The following is a 19,180-nucleotide window of genomic DNA, read 5'->3' as shown; positions in this document are numbered from 1 at the left end:
GACAGGTTTTACTCCAGCCACGCCCCCAGACATTCAATGCCTCCTGCCTTCTATTGGCTGACAAACCTCAAGGATGTGGGCGTGGTTTTATCGCTGCCCCTATTGGATTCTGCCTTGCCCAATAACAGCCAATCAGCTGTCAGCTCAGGTGCACGATTCTGTCTCCCCTCCAGTCACCATCCCGAGCGGCTGGCTCCACCTTTACACGGCCGCTCGCGTCACTGCCGGTTCGGTCCAAAATGGCGCCTGTGGTGTCCATCGCCCTGCTACCTTCAGAGTGCAGCTGAGGAAAAGACTTCCTGCAGGGGCTGCGTGACGTCACCTCGGCGACCGAGTGACGTAATTGAGACGGAGAAAGGAAAGGGGGGGTGGGCAAGTTCGCGGATATTTTTGACGTATTGCTCCATCGACAGCAACAAAGCCTGGAAAAGAATGGGGGCGCCTGAGCTGAGATGAGCGGTGGGTAGGGGATGGTGGACGCTGTTGCCTTCAGCCTATGGTGTTGTGTTGTTTTGGGGGCTCGCCTGTGTGTGGTGATTTGTTTCCTCACAGTCTCTGTTGCTAGGAAGTTGTGGTGAGGTAGGGAGCAGTAGGGCTCTGCATTGGAGCGTAACACAGCCTGGACAAAGCTTCCCATACTGTCCCACCAGTTTAGGGATTGCTGCCACTTAATGAGATGGCTCGCGTTGTTTCACTGAATTGTCAGTTCTTGTGGTTGGGCCCGTCCATTCTCCAGCACGCATAAGCTGCCCATCGTATATTGTATGTTGCCTCCGCCAAAGTTTACTTGTTCTCCTATCCGCTAGTCCTGGTTTGTTGGAGAGTATAGTGCCTGTATGTGAGCAACAGCGATGTTCCCTTACCATCGCTCCCGTCTTATTTATGTGTTTATTTGTATGGTGTTCTACACGTTTCCCTAAGGTGTTGCATACTCCTTGCGTGAATGAAATACCTGTATGCTATAAACTAATAGCTTATCTAGTTGTACTGGTAAGTGTGATTTTTTTGCTTTATACGTTAAAAATTATCTTGTAGTTTGAAGAGACTTAAAATAATTTGTATGTTGCTTGTTAAATGTATGAATTACCTTAGTCTTGTTACTTCATGACTGCTTAGTTTTTTTTGTTCTAACATAAATGTATTATACGCTTTTCAGGACAAGCACGCTTTGTCAGAAGTATTTTATTTTTGACGTTGGATCTCCTAATTTAAGATTTCTGTAAAGGGATACAATACAAAAATCTGCATGCCTTTTGCTGCGCTATATACATAAAGCAGTTTACTTTTGTTTTTCTAGTAGTGACAGTAGCAAAAGTGTTTATTTTTATAGTTGATGGATAAGTAGATCTAAAAAGTTGATCTGTTAAAGAGATTTTAAACCTATAAATGTGTTTGGTTTTTTTTAAGTGTGAGCCAACTGTGTTTTTATTGATTTAGATTAATTTTGCGACTTCTATATTATAGATCTGATGAATGTACTGGTGCCTTACAAGAATAGAAATATACTATTCTTAAAGTTTGTGACAATGATTGTAGTTGGGTTAAGAATTGGTGTTTTTTGTTGTTTTAGATTTGTACTTCTTTTCCTGATCTAATTTTGTGGTGATATGGCTTATTTTTGATTTTCATTGAGTGTAGCCCTGTCTGAAACTCCTTAGATGGTGTGTTTTTAATGTTTAAATACTTGCGCCCATTTATAAAAAAACAAGTACACAGGTAACTGTTCAGAATATGGACTGTAATGCATTTTCTACTTCATTTTGTAAAATATAACCCAGTGTCTGGTTGCTCTGGGTTACAACACCTGATTTTTAAGGAGACTAGTAAGAAATCATGCAAGGTATTTCTTTTACTTATTTAGGCTACATACCTACTGGTGTTAAAGATGTTCTTGGGTTTCTTTTTAACGCTTGTAAATAAGCGTATCAAACGATTTCCATGTGACATGCACTTTTAATAGCGTTTTTAGATTTTCCGTTGCATTGAAATGCACAGTAATGGAACAAGTAGAATTGTGAAACCGCTACCACAATGCAAGAAAAGTGTCAATGGGTATGGTACAATGGTTTCTAGTGTCAGACTCCTTTACAGGCATCTCATAAAAGTTCGAAATGAAACACCAGTGGGATATGTACCCTAACAATGCTAACGTGGTTTTATATATATATTTTTTTTATATATTGTTAAAATGAAAACTTATAATCCCAATGTTATAATACAAGTCACACTTTCAGACGTCCACCTTTCATATGGTAGTTAGGCCGGGGACCTGCTCTGGAACTCCAACCTCTATCTTAGTAGTGTAAGGTTGCACTTGATACTATGATCTGACAGTAGTCCAATTAATTGCTACCTTCGATACACACCTTCCGTCCAAAGATGTTTAGTTATTCCCTGTTTCTATAAACGCATTGCTACGATTATTGGAACTAATAATTAGGTTTTATAATATGAATAAAGTTGAAATTCAAAGTGCTGTTAATGGAATCCATTACACTTTCAATGTGGTGAATTTTAATTTTCATTGAAATGTTAACGATGAGAAAAGTTTATTATAGAGAACAATGTTTATTGTAAATGTTATACTTAATTAAGTATATTTTACTCATGAATGCAATGCTGACAAACACACTTATGTGACTGTAGCATAAATACATCATTTGGTCCTTTGTGTGAGTTGGGGGCTCCATGTGAGGCCCACCAAAATTTGAAGTATGCTACCTCTGATCTGCACTGTAGGGATTCATGACACCCACACATTGCATTGATTTAAAGCAACCAGCACGATCATCGAACTGGCTGCTGCTCCTCTTGTTGTTAATTTGTAAGGCGACAGATTCTGTAGCGTCAGATACAGAAGCAGGTAACGACTAGATGATGTAATACATGTAAGTAGCACAGATGAGTGTGAGTAATGCTATGGGGACTCACACGGAGTGCAGCAAAATGCATGACAGGACATACAAGGGAGTCAAACGGTGGACAGACGTGAGACAATGGGTAGAGAGAACTCTGCCCGCGAGAGCTTACATTCTAGAGGGAGGGTTGGTGAGAGACAGTAGGACCAACTGGGAGAAAAAGGAGATGGCAAGCTAAGGAAGAGGAGGCGATGGATAAGATAGTCAGGAGAGTGGGAGGGAGTCAAGCGAGGCGAGGTAGGGAGTTCCAAAGGATGGAGCTGCACGGCAGAAATCTTGAAGGCGAGCATGGGAGGAGGTAATGAGCGGTGAATTGAGCTGGAGCAGAGTGGGAGGGTAGGTATGCACCTCGAGACAAGGTCAGAGATGTAAGGAGGGGAAGTGTTGGTAAGGGACTTTGTAAGTGAGGGTAAGGAGCTTGAACGGAATTCTGAAACAGATGGGGAGCCAATGAAGGGATTTTCGCAGAGGAGAAGCGGGAGAGGAAGATGAGCCTAGCCACAGCATTCTATATGAATTGACGGTCAGAAAGTGAGAGTCAGGAAGGCCAGTGAGAAGGAGGTTGCAATAGTCAAGACGAGAAATGAGTGAATGGACCAGGATTTTGTTTGCTTCCTGAGAGAGGAAGGGATGGATTAGATCACTGGAGAACATGTAAGGCCGCTATTTGACACTAATATACGTACACTTTTATGTATCGCTGAGCTAAATAATATATGTATTGAAATAAGTGAAGGGTTTATATTTACCTAAATGGTCCCTTTAACTTGTCTTCAGCAGGTTGCTATATTAGGGGAAGGTGCTACTCTAACTGGCATACTGTGAACTGGCAGGCTTGATCTGCACAAATGCACTGTGTGATTTAGTGGATACATATACAGGTACACGGCCAGCAATATCACAGCAACGGAGATGGATGCAGTCTCTGCTTTTTAACCTGTGTCAAACACCATTAGATTGCTGCACTGAAAAAGTGGGAGGGTTTTCAGCTGTCTGTAACCTGGGGGAAATTAATATTTTTTAATAGCGCCACAGAGGACAATGTAGTTTATGTTCATGGTTCATATGTATGTATTTTAATTTTGGGTTTAGTGATTCTTTAAGTAAACTCTGATTGTCTGTTGGAGTAAACTAGAGGAAAAATCAACCAGCACAGCTAATGACAGAGATTATTGCTTTTTCTACAGTGGTTCTCAAATATAGACAGAAGTTTTGCTCTGAATGTAATTGAGTGTTTTGCACTAGACTGTTCATATATGTAAGCTTGAACCATTAACATAATCTATTTAGTAAATAAATAAGCCATTCATTTTAATACATGTACTTACACCTGTCATCATTTTTCTCCTGACAGATAACTGAATCTCTGAATATTGCTTTGAAAAGACCTGTGCTCTCACTACTGTGAGGTGAGAGATTGTGAAAGATGGATGACGAGCAAGTGCGATACAGCCGCAGACTGGTGAGATACTCTTTTCTACACACTCTCCTGTGTACTGTTACCTTTTAAATATATTGTTTTCTGGCCACACAGTCGGCAAAGTCTATGGTATCTGTAGCCCAATAATCTGAGGGAAATTGATTGGATCATTATTGGACTGGTCGGTAAATGGTCTTGTCATGACCTAGACCCCCATTGAGATATCGAGATGTTGTGACAGGACTTTTCACCACAGATATCTATAAGAAGGAATGAACCAAAATGTATCCAGAATGCTGGTAGACTGACCAATAAATTAACAGGCAATGGCTGAATGTTGTTATGGCTGGTCAAGGTGGTGTAAGTTTTGAGTTGAATTAAACAAATCCTTTTTCTCAGTGGACAATGGACATTGCATAACTTTTATTAAATGTCAAAATGTTGGTATTTGTTTTTTGGTTGAATATCTGATTACATTCCCTGTGAAATATATGCAGTAATGCATAGCACATACAAGTTCATCTCACTATATTGAATGTTCTTGCCTACAGAGTTTAGTTTTGGGTGGAATCAGGCTAAAATACTATACAGTTTTCTTTACTAGGGCTTGGTGGATCTGAAGTCTTCCAGGTTCCCCAATGTGTCTAATGGGCTGAGCAGGAGACTCCACCCACTTGGATGAGCTTTTGTCCCTTCCACATAACTCTCCATTTTTTATTTTTTTTTATTAATTTTGTGTGTAATTGGCCTGTAAATGTGAACTGTTTCAAGTAGTAGAATTTTATGTAGTGTACTATATTTTCGATTTGTTTTCATATATGCATCTGTGGTCAAGCAGTAGCCCCCATCTTCTATTTTAGTTTACCATCCCTGTGGTCCCACTTTATGCAATATCATAACTAAAGTGGCCACTAGTAATGTGTACTCATGATGTAATGGCATGCAACTGGAGGTCATAAATACTTCTTATGGACAATATTGATATTTTATACAGGGTTGCACAGTGGTTAGCATTGCTCCTTTGCAAAACTGGTGCCATGGGTCTGGTTCCAAACAGGCCCTATCTGTGTGGTGTTTGTTTGGATTTCCTCCAGTTGCTCCTATTGCCTCACACATCCCAAAACCACACTAGTAGGCTCACTGACTTCTAATGAAGTGTGTGTGTCAGGAACTTATGTGAATTATTAAAATATTCTCTGTAAAGTGAGTGTAATGTGTAGGCACTATCAATAAAGGCTAATAAATCATGTTTGTTCAGCATTATACCAATTTGTTGAATATGAAGTGTAAAACACTACTTTCCTATCACAAGGTTACAAAGATGTCACTGATAATAGGAAGCGGTTTCCATAGCTTTCGGCATTAATTAGCACTACCATTTTTATAAGTTTCTCATCAGCAAAAAGAAAACCTACGTGTAGGACCCCAACCAAAAGGCAATGTTAAAGCTGCACCATATGCTGATTACTTGGCTTGCTCCTATTACTGTTGCTACAAGTCTAATTTTATTAAGATGTTCGGAAATTAGTTTCTTGTGTTAAATAATATTAACAAATGAAAAAACAGAATAATTCCACAATGGAACTCCCAAATAAACCAAAATGTTTATTAAAACAAATTACAGTTTTTTTTATTTGATCAGTGAAACATGATCTAAAGACGAAAATAAAAAAGAAACTGTTCAGCGTGGTTCCTCTTCTATGAATAACTTGTTTATATAATTTGAAACATTAACTGATAATCTTATTGTAATAAGAGAATCACATCGGCACACCCTTAATGCCATGGTATCCATATTTTGGTCACAGGCCCAAGCTTAACAGCTGTTTTTGTCAACACCACAGCTACAGAAAAAATGAAAAGGCGCATGTCCATATTGCCATACGTTGCACAGTGGTTAGCATTGCTGTCTCACACGACTGGGGTCATGGGTTCAAGTCCAACAAGGGCAATATCTGTGTGGAGTTTGTATGTTCTCCGTGTTTGAGTGGGTTTCCTCTGGGTACTCTGGTTTCTTCCCACACTCCAAAAACATTCAAGCCGGTTACTTGGCTACTATCTAAATTTAACCTGTGTGTGCCATAAAGAATTTACATTGGAAGGTCTAATGGGGCAGAGAATGATGTGAATGATTAAATATTCTCTGTAAAGTGCTGTGTAATAAGGTGGGAAACAAATAAGAGTGCTGAAATTATGATCAAGAGGGCGGCAGCTGGTAAAGAGGGGTTTGCTAACATCTGCACCATGCAAAGAAAGGGAAAAACACACGCCAAGCCTAAAATAAGTTAAAAGTGTTAAATAATAGTAATTGATAAGTAACATGGAGTCCACCTTCTACTCTATAAAACAGTTTAATACTATCAATATCAATAAAACAACAAAAGTAAATCAAATAAAATGATTTACCCCCACAGTGTACACTGTAAAACACACACGTACTAGAATAATCATGTAATGAAATTTGATCAAATTGTAAGTGGTGGGTACAGTTATATCCTGAATGACACTGTTCATCGCTAATACATTTCTAAAATACAGTGTCACAGTAAATGATGCGCTGAAAACTCTGAGCTGAAGAGCGTGCACTTGTACAATAGAAAGAGTAAATACATTTTTTTTTTATTTGATTTACTTTTGTTTTATTGATAGTATTAAACTGTTTTATTGGCTAGAAGGTGGACTTTTACTTATTTACCAATCTATTACTACTTTTTTGCATTTTTATCTTATTTTAGACTTGGCGTTTGTGTTTTTTTTCTCCCTTTCTTTGCTGTGTAAAAAAAGTGCTGGTGGATGTGTGTATATATGTATGGGTGTGTGTATGTGGTTAGTTCTTCTCAATCTGTAGCCACCTAAAGGCTTACATCACTAGATTATAAGATCTCTTATCACCACCTGTATAAATTTATACTTGTATAGTGCTGCGGAGTATATTAATCTGTATACAGTGGGATCAGTCCTTGGAAGTGATGGCTTTAATGACATGATGAATACGATTGACATTTATCCTCTTTACTTGCAGAGGCGCACGCTCCGTAGAAAATATGAAGATGATGGCATTTCTGACGAGGAGATTGAGGGCAAAAGAACATTTGACTTGGAGGAGAAGCTGCGCAGCCCCAAGTACAACTCGGAGTTCATTATCTACATGGAGGGCAAAGGTCCGATTCCTATGGAGTGGGTTCTGCAGGGGAAAGAAGACTTGGTGTTTTGTGTATTTCTTACTCTGCTCATTCCTTCTCGCTTTTAGACTTCAACATGCGATACATTCAACAGGGAGGACTCAGGAACCCGTTGATATTTACTAGCTGTGAGGGGCTTGGAATCAGGCAAGTGAGAGATTATGGTTTATCTGTCTGTACCTGTTAAAGCTCTTCGTACTAAGGGTTCTAAGATTTGTGGGTTTGTGCAAAGTAGGAATATACAGAAGTGGGTTGAGCATCACATTCTCTGATCTCTTTCTACAGAATGCCGGACCCTAACTTTAGCGTGAATGATGTGAAGATGTTTGTAGGTAAGTTTACAGGTTTTGTTTTTTTACGTGTGTGTGTATATCTCAACTACTATTTGACTGTGTTAACTTCACTCCGTTATACAAAGTGACATCACAATTCCCCTTGTCAATGTAGAAGAGCGACACTTTTTTATTCCCAAAACACTCTTTACTTTTTTTTTTTTTTTTTTTTATGATCCATTTGTGTTCTATATATTCTTAAGTGCCTTGCTACTATATTGATGAAGAACACCACAACATATATGCATGGTTGGCGATGGCCAGTAGTGAAAGAACATTGAAATCTAAAACTTTCACATATGAAGCCTAAAAGTAAAGTGCACTGTTTACTTTTGGCTTTCCGTTATCACTGTTGCTTTTTTAAAGGGACTGTAACCTCAGGGAATGTTATTTGCCTAATTGTTCATAGCACAGAGGAATGTATGTAGTAGTGTGTTATATTGCATGTAAAGAGAAAACTTGGGAAGTTGTCTGCCACCTTTCCCCCTTGCCTCTCCTTAGCTCCAGAAAAGACAGAAATTCTAACAATGGCCAAAATTCTGCCATATCACACCCATGGTGATGTCCTATACTGTAAACTCCTGAACGTTAGGTCACACAAGCTATTGTATTGGGAGATGATTATCGCACCTCAGTAAGACTGACAGTGGGGCTCTAGTATAGGATTGTGAGCTCTGCTGCTGGACACAGAGATGATATATGCATACCTTAATATTAGACAAATAAAATAGAAGATCTGTTACAAAGTGAAAAAATACAGCTCACTGTTTTTAGGCTGGGTACACACTACAGAAAATTTCTCCCGATGCGATATAGTTAATGATTCATGTATAGACACTAAACATGTTTTAAAAGATTTACCTGCAGATCTGTGCTCTTCATCTGTCATAACCATTGGCTGAAAAGATCGTGGCTCTGTAAACTCTATGGAGATCTGCCTACACTGCTGGTCGTCAGTGCATGCACACTGCAGAATTTGAACAACATCGTTGGATCATTTACATAGTTTAAGTCCATTTATATGATATTTTTTTTTTTTTTCTAGTGGGGGGTATTTTGGCCCATCTTTTTTTCTTTTCTTTTTTTTTTTTTTTTTTTTTTTTCTGCCAACATGGACATGCAAATAGAGTATGCATGCTCAGCAGCTCTTCTGGGGAAAGGGGGTAAATGGTTGTTCATCGTGTGGTGGCCCGATAATGTAGTGCAAAACCTATAGTGTGTACCCAGCCTTGGTCAATGACTAAACGGTTTGTAAGTTGTCAATAGATCATTTTTGTTCCCTTTACAGATTGCTATGACATTATGCGTTTAAATCTACCAATTTCTTATAGAATGTTTGCTTTCCTTTGTTCTTCTGAGTATAATCTTCCTTAAATTGTCCACTATGTATTCATCTAATGTACTAGGCCAATATTTATCCCTCATTCTTCCACATATAAATCCTCAGCGTAGGCTTCAGGCATCCAGAATGGGATAATGTAGACAAGCTTATGTTCTGATTATTTGTAATTTAATGTTTTCTCTTCCAGGAAGTAGGCGCATTGTAGATGTTATGGATGTTGGTACTCAAAGGGGGATTGAGATGACAATGGCACAGTGGGCAAAATATTATGAAACCCCTGAAGAAGAGAGGGAGAAACTGTACAATGTGATTAGCCTGGAGTTCAGTCACACCAAGCTGGAGAATTTGGTGCAAAGACCAGCTACGGTTAGCAGCACTTTCTGAATCCCCTTCACAGTGCCATCTTAAGCAGTTTCTCTGCGATTTTCTTGAGCCTTTCCAGTCCCTTTACCATTTTATTAGCAATGTCTGTCTATTTAATTTAAATATACATCCTTTACAAAAGAAAAAAGAAAACAAAAACTCATAAACCAACGTGTTCTACTCTTCTTTTTTTTTTTTAGTAGTTGTAGCAAGTCATTTAAAACAAAGCATCCATAGTAAAAACATAGGTGTCCTGTCCCCCGGATCATCACCATTTTCATGGGCAACTTTCCACCACTAGGTTCCTGTTTGCTCTGCTGCATTGATTTCATATAGGCCTGCTGGCAGCGTGTCGTTGAGACTGATTAAACCAGTTATCCAGGAACAAGCCAGTGCGGAATTAACTGCAAAAGTATACACCATGAACACTGGCTGTCCAGGGACAGAACTCCAATGGTTTTACTTTTTGGAGAATGTTTTTTTTTTTTTAAAAAATGATAGGGAAGTACAGCCCAGCATTCTCATTTTAAATACATTTTAGGTATGTTTGTGTAACAGCTTGAGTCCAAAAACAAAAGTTTGATCTTTGGCAGTGTATTTAAGTCACCTGTGTGACCTCTAGTTTCATTTCTTATAGTTTGTAGTATAAACTTCCCTTCTTGCATCAGTGTTAAGCCTTATTTTACACTGTCTTGTCTAGGTTCCTCATTTATTTGTTTGTACTAGGCTATCCTTCCAGTTATTCCTCTTTTATACAAGTTTTTCATGGTTTTCTTTCCATTCCTAACAGGTGGATCAAATAGATTGGGTTGACAACATCTGGCCTAGACACTTGAAAGACAGACAAACAGAATCCACAAATGTTATTCAGGAGATGCAATACCCCAAGGTGCAGAAGTGAGTGATTGCTAACTCTTTTACTGCATTGCAATACGCTATGCTGTTGTCACTAAATTTACCATAGCTTCACTTACTGTCCAGCAGCTGTGTTCTGTTCTGACTTGCTATGCATATTCATAACCCTATTTGTTATCTCTCATATACCTTGTTGTTGAAAGCACTCTACTTATTAAAATGAAAGTATTGCTGTTTTTTTCTTCATCTCTAAATATTTACCATACATAGTAAACACTTGTTGCTTTATTTACATTTTAAACCGAATCAAACTACACCCTAACTTTGCTTCCTGTCTTCACTTTTTTTTCAGTGTTTGAAGGATGACTGTCAAATACTAACTAAATTTTAAATAGATCAACAGAAATCCTAATATAGCAATATTAGTTATATAGTTACAGTACGGTAATCTGCAGGTTTTATGCATCTGGCTTTATAAATAGCCGTTTCTTAAGTAAAGTGAACTCCACTACTAAGGTTTACTCTGCTGACCTTCTAAAATATCATGGAGGACTGGAGGTGCTAAGGCCCATTCATAATATATCGGAGGAATGAGTAAAGTTGGTACCTTGTTGAACAGGTGCTGTGTCCATCCAATAAAGCAGTGGCTTCACTTACATTGCCCTCTGACATATTAATTATCTCTTTCTCCAGCCTTGAATGTCCATAGATAGATTTATAGTTCTCGCTACCTGTATGGGTTTTTGTCTTGCTAATGCAGGAAAAATGGAAATAAGGGTAGTATTAATGTTGTCTCACACCCAACAATCATTTTCTAGTCTTATGTGTTTCCTTTACTTCTGACCGTTTCTAGTGGGCCTGAACCATAGTATTTAGCTGAGGTTATATTTGTAACAATGTAAGTCTGTTACAGTGACCTAAAGTACAAGAATAAAGCTTTCTTAATATGAAGCTCACATTTTTACAAGATGACCAATGTATGTGTTGGTACATATTTGTTATCATTTGCCTGTTTATTATAGGTACTGCCTCATGAGTGTGCGTGGCTGTTACACTGATTTCCATGTGGATTTTGGTGGCACATCTGTATGGTACCACATCCTTCGAGGAGGCAAGGTAATCCATTGTATAACAATATGTTCCATTTCTCTTTCATCCAATCTGGGGGACACTGCTTACCATGGGTTGTGGAGGGAGCTTGGGGAGTTGGCACCTAACTAGTTAACTTTTAGTACTGCCGACAGTCCCCTCCCCTCTACAATCCCCCTGCCTCTTCCTCTTCCTGTCAGTTTTTTTTAGGTGCCCATGGAGTTGGGCAGTGTTTTAGTACTGTAGGTAATTTTTAACTTTTATTTTATTCTTAACTTTTTTTTACAGGTGGCAGAGCTGGAGTTCTAATATAGAGAACACACTCACAGCAGGGCAGCGCAGGCACTACCCTGTCAGATGAGAGCCAGCGGCTCTCACTGACAGGGACAGGAGGAGATTGAAGAAATTGGTGCCTGAATTAGGAGTGACAAGCGGTCTCACGGACCGCTGTCACTCCTGGAGCCTCCCCGATAACCGTCGCTGCCACTGCAGGCCTAGAGCGCCGGTTGTCGGATACAGCATTGACGGCGGCCACCTTGGATTCAGAGGAGAGGAGAAAGGGGCTATACCAGGATCCTCCCTCATACATAGGAGGGGGCATCTGGTATTATCCGCTGCGGAGACCTCCCCTGGAGGTCTCCACTACTCTGTCACATAATACTTTTAATTTTTTATTCAGACACAGAATCGCTGCAGAGGCAGCATTACTGAAGGGGGGGAGCAAACACATAGAGCTCCCCTTCCTTCCAGAGAGAGATGGTTTATCCCAGTCTTCTGGCGCCAAGGAGAAGCCCGGGAAGAGAGAACAGATCTGAGGGAGCAGGCACCAGGATACTGCTGTTGGACTTCTCCCTTGTTTGGCCTATGGGCTAAGTATCTGATTTATTTAAACACATATTCTGTATTGCTGTGTACAAGTGGGCTAGTAGGAGTTATATTATAGTTCTCCTACTTGCTTAAGTATTACTTCGTGTTTAAAATCTTACAAGTACAACTTTTATATCTAGATTAGTTGATTACTTGTAGTTTACACTTTTCTCTCCACACATTTATCTCTCTCTCTACTCAGCTAAACTTAACAATTTAAGTCTGTGTGTTTGGTGTGCCTTTCTTTATTAATAAATGTCAGATAAGGGAAAGGGCCCTGTTGCAAAATATTTTACATGTTCTAAATGTAATGTAAAATTACCCTGTGGGCAGAAGGACCCGTTGGCGCTCTGCTCTGCCTGCGAGGCAGGGGTCCCCCCTGCGCAAGCCCAGCCCCACTGACGGAGGAACCGGCTTGGGTGACCTCTCTGTCACAGTCGGTTTCCTTTTTAGCACGGATGGTTTTTCAACCTAATCAATTGCTATCTACTGTGGCTACTTCGGTGGCTAATAATACTAGTACTCAGTTGGGCCTCCCTGTTACCACAGGTTCTATTGGAACGTCTATACCAGGACCTTCCTCTTCTCATACAGACCAAGCCCCTGTTCCCACAGAACCGGCATGGTCTGCAGCATTTATAAAGGGTTTGGATAAACTAAACCAGTTACTTGAATCCCCAAACAGAGTTATTCAGAGGAAGAGGGAGAAATTAATTCTGATCCTGACCAGGTTCAACCTTTGGGACAGGAAGAAAGCTCTAAAAGCCAATTTATTAATGATTTGGATTTAGCAGTGAGACAAGAGTTGGACCTCCCAGAACCGGAGGATACTACTCCTAGAGAGAGAAGTCTCTTTAAGAAGGCCAAAAGAAAGGCTATCCGTTTTCCCCCTTTAGTAGAACTTAAGGATATTGCAGAAGGAGCCTGGAAACAGCCTGATAAGAGGTTCTCTGTTCCCAAAAGGTTCTCTTCCCTGTACCCATTGCAGGAGGAAGATGTCGTTCGCTGGGAGAGTATTCCAAAAGTGGATAATCCATAACCCGATTGGCCAAGCACACTTTACTCCCAGCTCCAGGTTCTGCATCTCTGCAGGATGTCAATTACCGCAGAGTGGAATCCCAGCTAAAATCTATTTGCGGCTGCGGGTTCTTCCTTTAGGCCCACATTTGCTTCCGCTTGAGTGGCTAGAGCAATGGAAGCATGAGCAGACCAGCTGGCAGAGGCCTTGCAGGACTCTGATTTACTTACCCTGGCTTTGCATTTGAAGGAGGCATCGGGGTAACTTTATGAGGCGGCCCAGAACTCAGCGGCTGTATCCTCCTCTATTCAGGCTGCATCTATTTCAGCAAGAAGAACGTTATGGCTGAAATACTGGGAAGGAGATGCGGAATCAAAGTCAGTGGAAACCATTCCTTTTTCAGCAGGAGGTTTGTTCGGCCCGGAATTGGATACCCTGATCTCACAGGCAACGGGGGGGAAAAGCACTTTCTTGCCGGTATTCCCTAGCAGGAGCCGAAACCCTCAGGTCAGCTCCTTTCGTCAGCCCTTTCGGGGGACCTCCTTACCTAGAGGACAGTCCTTTAGAGGCAGACAGCCAAATTCTCGAGGCTCCTCTGCCAGGGGGAGATCCTCGTTTGCAGCTAGGCGTCAGGCCTCCAAGACCCAGGAGAAGCCTGCATCCTGACGACCACTCTGTTTCGGAGGGGGCACCAGTGGGGGGACGTCTGTCTTTGTTTCAGAAACAGTGGGCAGCGTCCTCCCAAGATCCTTGGATTCGGGGTATTATATCAGACGGGTACATGATAGACCTGCTGGGCCCGGTCCCACATTGTTTCTTCCTAACTCCGCTACCCCGAGATCCATCAAGAAGGCAGGCAATACAGGATTGTGTCGCCTCTCTTCTTTCTCAGAGTTATCTGCAGGGTCCCAGATTACCAGAAAGGACAGGGGTTTTATTCAAACCTGTTTCTGGTCAAGAAGCCGGACGAATTTCGGATGGAATCCCTAAGGTCGGTGATAAACGGCTTGGAGAAGGATCAGTTTATGGCGTCTATAGACATAAAAGACGCATACCTCCACGTTCCCATTTGGATCCACCATCAGTCTCTCCTAAGATTCTTTGTGGGATCCTTCCACTATCAGTTTCGGGCCCTCCCCTTCGGCCTCTCAACAGCACCGAGGGTTTTCACGAAGATCATGTCAGTTATGGCAGCATGTCTTCACCTTCAGGGAGTTCAGGTCGTGCCTTATTTGGATGACCTGCTCATCAAATCCTCCACAGAAAATAGCTTACGTCATCACTTATCCCTCGCCTTGGCGGTTCTCGAGGGCCATGGATGGCTAATAAATTTAAAGAAATCCCAGTTGGTTCCGTGTCAATGCATGGTTTTCCTAGGACTTATTATGGACACCAGCCAGCAAAGGGTGTTCCTACCTGTCGAGAAGATCAGTTCAATTCAGAGTATAACAACTCGGTCTTGTCTTCTCCCAACCCCTCAATGCACTTGTGCATGCGGCTGCTGGGAAAGATGATGGCCTCCTTCGAGACCATCCCCTTCGGTCGAGCCCATTTTCGTTGTTTTCAGTGGGATCTATTGACGAAATGGTCAGGATCCCACCTACGTTTGGATCTCCAGAGGATCTCCAAGGGCGAGAGAATCGCTTCAGTGGTGGCTGATTCAGGATCACATGACAGTGGGCAGGTCGTTCGCTCCATGGCCATGGATCATAGCCACGACGGACGCCAGCCTGAAAGGCTGGGGGGCGGTAATTCTGCACCTCCAGCTCCAGGGACTTTGGTCGGTTCAGGAATCGGCCCTATCAATAAACTTGCTGGAGTTGAAGGCTATTCTTTTGGCCCTCCGGGGGGCCCAGTCCCTCCTTCAGGGCCACCCTGTCAGAGTTCAGTCCGACAATGCCACGGCCGTGGCATATGTCAACCGGCAAGGAGGAACCAGGAGTGCCGCGGCATTGAATATTGCAGCTCAAATTTTGGTTGGGGCAGAACAATTTGTTCCAACAATATCGTCAGTTTTCTTTCCAGGAATAAAGAATTGGGAGGCCGACTACCTAAGTCGACACCAGATGATGCCGAGGGAGTGGTCACTCCATCCGGAAGTTTTCCAGTCTCTGGTTCATAGATCTCATGGCCTCCAGACACAACAGAAAGGTTCACAGGTTTTGTGCAAGGGCAAGGGACCCCTTAGCGGTGGCAGTGGACGTCATGACAATGTCATGGGTGTTCAGGTTGGGATACCTGTTTCCTCTGATTCCCTTGCTTCCTCGCGTTTTCAGACGAGTAAAGCAGGGCGGTCTGCCAGTAATTCTAATAGCTCCCTCATGGCCGCGCCGAGTTTGATACACGGACATAATCTCTATGGCGGAAGGACAAGGTTTTTGTCTTCCGTCTCGAGACGACTTTCTTCTGCAAGGTCCCTTCCGTCAACAGAATTTACCTCAGCTCAGTTTAACGGCATGGCTGTTGAAGCCAGCCTCTGGAGGGCTAGAGGTTTTTCCTCCAGCACAGTGAATACTATGATGCAAGCCAGAAGGCCAGTTTCAGCTCGCATCTTTCACCGGATTTGGAGAGCCTACATCAGATGGTGCGAAAATAAGACATGTCGCTCGTCCTCTTTTCGCCTCCCTAGCTTGTTGGCTTTCCTTCAGGATGGCCTGGAAGCAGGGCTTCGGTTAGGTTCTTTAAAAGTTCAGGTTTCGGCTCTGTCAGTATTTTTTCACCTGAAATTAAAGGATTTACCAGATATTAGGACTTTTCTCCAGGGAGTCTTGCATATTCAGCCTCCCTATGTTCCGCCCACAGCACCATGGGATCTCAACCTGGTACTGGATATGCTTAAGGGGCCTCCTTTTGAGACATTACTTGTGGCAGATTTGAAGTGGTTAACCTGAAAGGTCCTCTTCCTTTTGGCTATTGCATCTGCACGTAGGGTTTCGGAATTAGGATCTCTGTCTTGTCGGGAACCATATCTGGTTTTCCACGAGGACAGAGCGGTGTTAAGAACCCTCCCTTCCTTCGTTCCAAAAGTAGTTTCGGCTTTCCATCTGAACCAGGAAATTGTAGTTCCGGTCTTTTCATCTACTTCCCATTCGGATCAACAGTCTATGGAAAAGTTAGATGTGGTTAGGGCTCTACGCATTTATGTCAAGAGAACTTCTCAAATTACACGTACTGATTCTCTGTTTGTTCTTTATGATGCTAGTCTCAAGACAGTCCATTGCAAGATGGATTACGGCAACCATTAAGCAAGCTTACATAAAGGCTAACCGTCCTGTGCCGGAGAGACTTACTGCCCATTCCACCAGATCGGTAGGGGCGTCGTGGGCCGCGAGAAATGGGGCTTCTGCAGACCAGCTTTGCAGGGCAGTCACCTGGTCCTCTGTCCACACCTTTACAAAATTTTACCAGTTTAATGTATTTGCATCTGCGGATGCAAATTTCGCTCGTAATGCCTTACGAGCGGGATTTTCAGAGTAGTCCCACCCTTAGGGAGCTGCTTTAGAACGTCCCCATGGTAAGCAGTGTCCCCCAGACTGTATGAAAGAGAAAAGAGGATTTATGTACTTACGTTAAATCCGTTTCTCTGATTCCGTCTGGGGGACACTGCGATCCTTTCCTTCTGCTTTTCTTCTGCGTGCTTTTGGTTGATTGGCCTCTTCTCCTTGGGGCTTTTTAATTAACTGACAGGAAGAGGAAGAGGCAGGGGGCTTGTAGAGGGGAGGGGTCTGTCGGCAGTACTAAAAGTTAACTAGTTAGGTGCCAACTCCCCAAGCTTCCTCCACAACCCATGGTAAGCAGTGTCCCCCAGACGGAATCAGAGAAACGGATTTAACGTAAGTACATAAATCCTCTTTTTTTCTTTGCAGTGTAATGGTAACTTGAAATACTGCATAGCTTATTTACATACTGTGCAAACCCATCAGCTTCAATATACTGGTTTTGTACTTTGTAAAGGTGTTTACATGTGTGATTTTTATTGTGCAAAATTAGTAAGCTACCTCTCGCCTAGGAGTTTTGTTCAGTAGGAATGTTGCTACTTCACATTCGAAGTTTGCTCTGCTGTCATTTACTACAGAAAATGTTGCTCTACTATGTCTCCAATGTGCATCTGTCATTCCGCAGCACTATAACACTGTTATTTTTACCTCTTCAGTTTTGGTGGTGGTTGCAAGAGTAGTTGTCACCATAGTGCAGATGGCAGCAGAATTACCACCGTCTCCTATGGTGAAAATTAAACATATTGGCGTGTTTAATGTTGATTTACTTAAGCAGGGATTTGCTTTGTATTAAGACCTTTTTACCTTGAGGGACCTTTTACTGCATTCATAGTAGCTCTAATCTAACAGGGTCATGATTTGCTTTCTTTCCCCTAGTGCGCACACAGGAACAAAATGTGACTTGTTTGTTTCTCCCTTAGGTTTTCTGGCTGATACCTCCTACAGACCAAAACCTGGAAATGTATGAGAACTGGCTACTGTCGGGGAAACAAGGGGACATCTTCCTGGGGGATAGGGTGACAGACTGTCAGCGTGTTGAATTAAAGCAAGGTTACACATTTGTCATCCCTTCAGGTACACCCTGTAGACAGGGATTTATAACATTTTGCTCCCACCTTTTATCTTTTTCATTCTTTCATAGTTGATATTTTCTTCAATTGATGCCATCTTTCTTTTTTTTTTTTCGTGTATTTTAAATATAGTGATTTGTTGACGTTTTGAACTTCGACTTTACAACCCTGTTCACATTTTAACTGTGTCCACATTATGAACATATGCAAATTATGACTGTCGACATTTCTTATCCAACCCTTCTGCACACATGCCCTTCTTTCCAGCCTAGGTGTTGACAGGTTTTGCTTGAACCAACGGCTCTGGGAATAGATCTAGCATCCATAAATTACTGTCTGTGGTTAGAGCTAGGGGATGCAGATAGACAGTTCATCATCTTTATGTAGAAAAGATAACCACCTTGTTCTTGCGTGCACAAGAGAGGTTGGTCTGCAACAAAATAAGCTGTGGTGAGATGGCTTAAAGTAAAATATGACAGGCTTATATCTTATTTCAAACTAGAGTTCCAGATTGCAATTTAGCACTCTGGTGGTTCTCACTGCCATGTTACAGGTGTTGCACATGAACACTGGGTCCTTGGTCACTGTTATAGTGGAAGAGGTGACCCCTCTTCGAGCCCTCTGTAAGGAAGCGGTGCAGTGCTCCGGAGTTCAGTGGTGTTCTTCTACAGAACATCACTCAACCATATAAGGCCAAATGGATAAATAAAATAGAAATGCTGCACAGAAAAAAAAAATACACCCTCTACTGGGTACTGAAGAGATATGAATGGAGGGGTATAAAGGGGAATAGCTAGGATAAAAACAAGATTTTAGTTGAATAGTGCCTAGTACTCCAGCACAGTGCCCTCTATACCCTGTGGTTCAGCAGTGTCCCCCAAATGTAATGAAAGAGAAAAGACTTATGTGCCTTTTTATATTTTTAAAAGAAAAATGTATTGCCATTTAATTTTATTATTCTTGTTCATGGAGCAAAGAGGGCAACAAGACTTGATTCTCTCCCAAATACAAATTAGAATTTCATAGTACAAAACCTTCCATACCCCTTAGCGGATTAGTTGCAGCTAAACTATACGTTCGTTTGTCAGACGGAAACAGGTATGTTGCTCATCACATTGTGTGATCTAACATAAAGGGCTGGTCATACACTGCAATGTAGCTGCCATTATTGGGCTATTGACCTGACGTTTCAATGTGTCTGACACTAAAGCAAGTTCTGTGTCTGAT

At 41.7% G+C, this 19,180-nt stretch overlaps 1 protein-coding gene across 4 annotated transcripts in view; it reads left to right on the top strand.

Annotated features, from left to right (window-relative positions):
• The first annotated feature begins 204 nt into the window (after nucleotides 1-204).
• Nucleotides 205-19,180, top strand: part of KDM2A (lysine demethylase 2A) — a 63,091-nt gene continuing 44,115 nt past the window's right edge. The window contains exons 1-9 of one of the 4 annotated variants that reach the window (XM_075176390.1): nucleotides 205-459; nucleotides 4,273-4,380; nucleotides 7,361-7,499; nucleotides 7,589-7,667; nucleotides 7,806-7,852; nucleotides 9,382-9,560; nucleotides 10,348-10,454; nucleotides 11,435-11,528; nucleotides 17,804-17,957. In XM_075176390.1, the coding sequence (XP_075032491.1) occupies nucleotides 4,345-4,380; nucleotides 7,361-7,499; nucleotides 7,589-7,667; nucleotides 7,806-7,852; nucleotides 9,382-9,560; nucleotides 10,348-10,454; nucleotides 11,435-11,528; nucleotides 17,804-17,957 (835 nt within the window). In that variant the 5' untranslated portion in view covers nucleotides 205-459; nucleotides 4,273-4,344. Of the gene's footprint in view, nucleotides 460-495; nucleotides 991-3,775; nucleotides 3,800-4,272; nucleotides 4,381-7,360; nucleotides 7,500-7,588; nucleotides 7,668-7,805; nucleotides 7,853-9,381; nucleotides 9,561-10,347; nucleotides 10,455-11,434; nucleotides 11,529-17,803; nucleotides 17,958-19,180 lie in introns of those variants that run through there. The other 3 variants (XM_075176391.1, XM_075176392.1, XM_075176393.1) reach the window with 3 other exon arrangements.

This window comes from Mixophyes fleayi, chromosome 6 (genome assembly GCF_038048845.1).
Source record: "Mixophyes fleayi isolate aMixFle1 chromosome 6, aMixFle1.hap1, whole genome shotgun sequence".
NCBI classification, from domain to species: domain Eukaryota; kingdom Metazoa; phylum Chordata; class Amphibia; order Anura; family Limnodynastidae; genus Mixophyes; species Mixophyes fleayi.
Note: the sequence above shows the minus strand (reverse complement) of the source record. Positions and strands in the feature narration are given on the sequence as shown.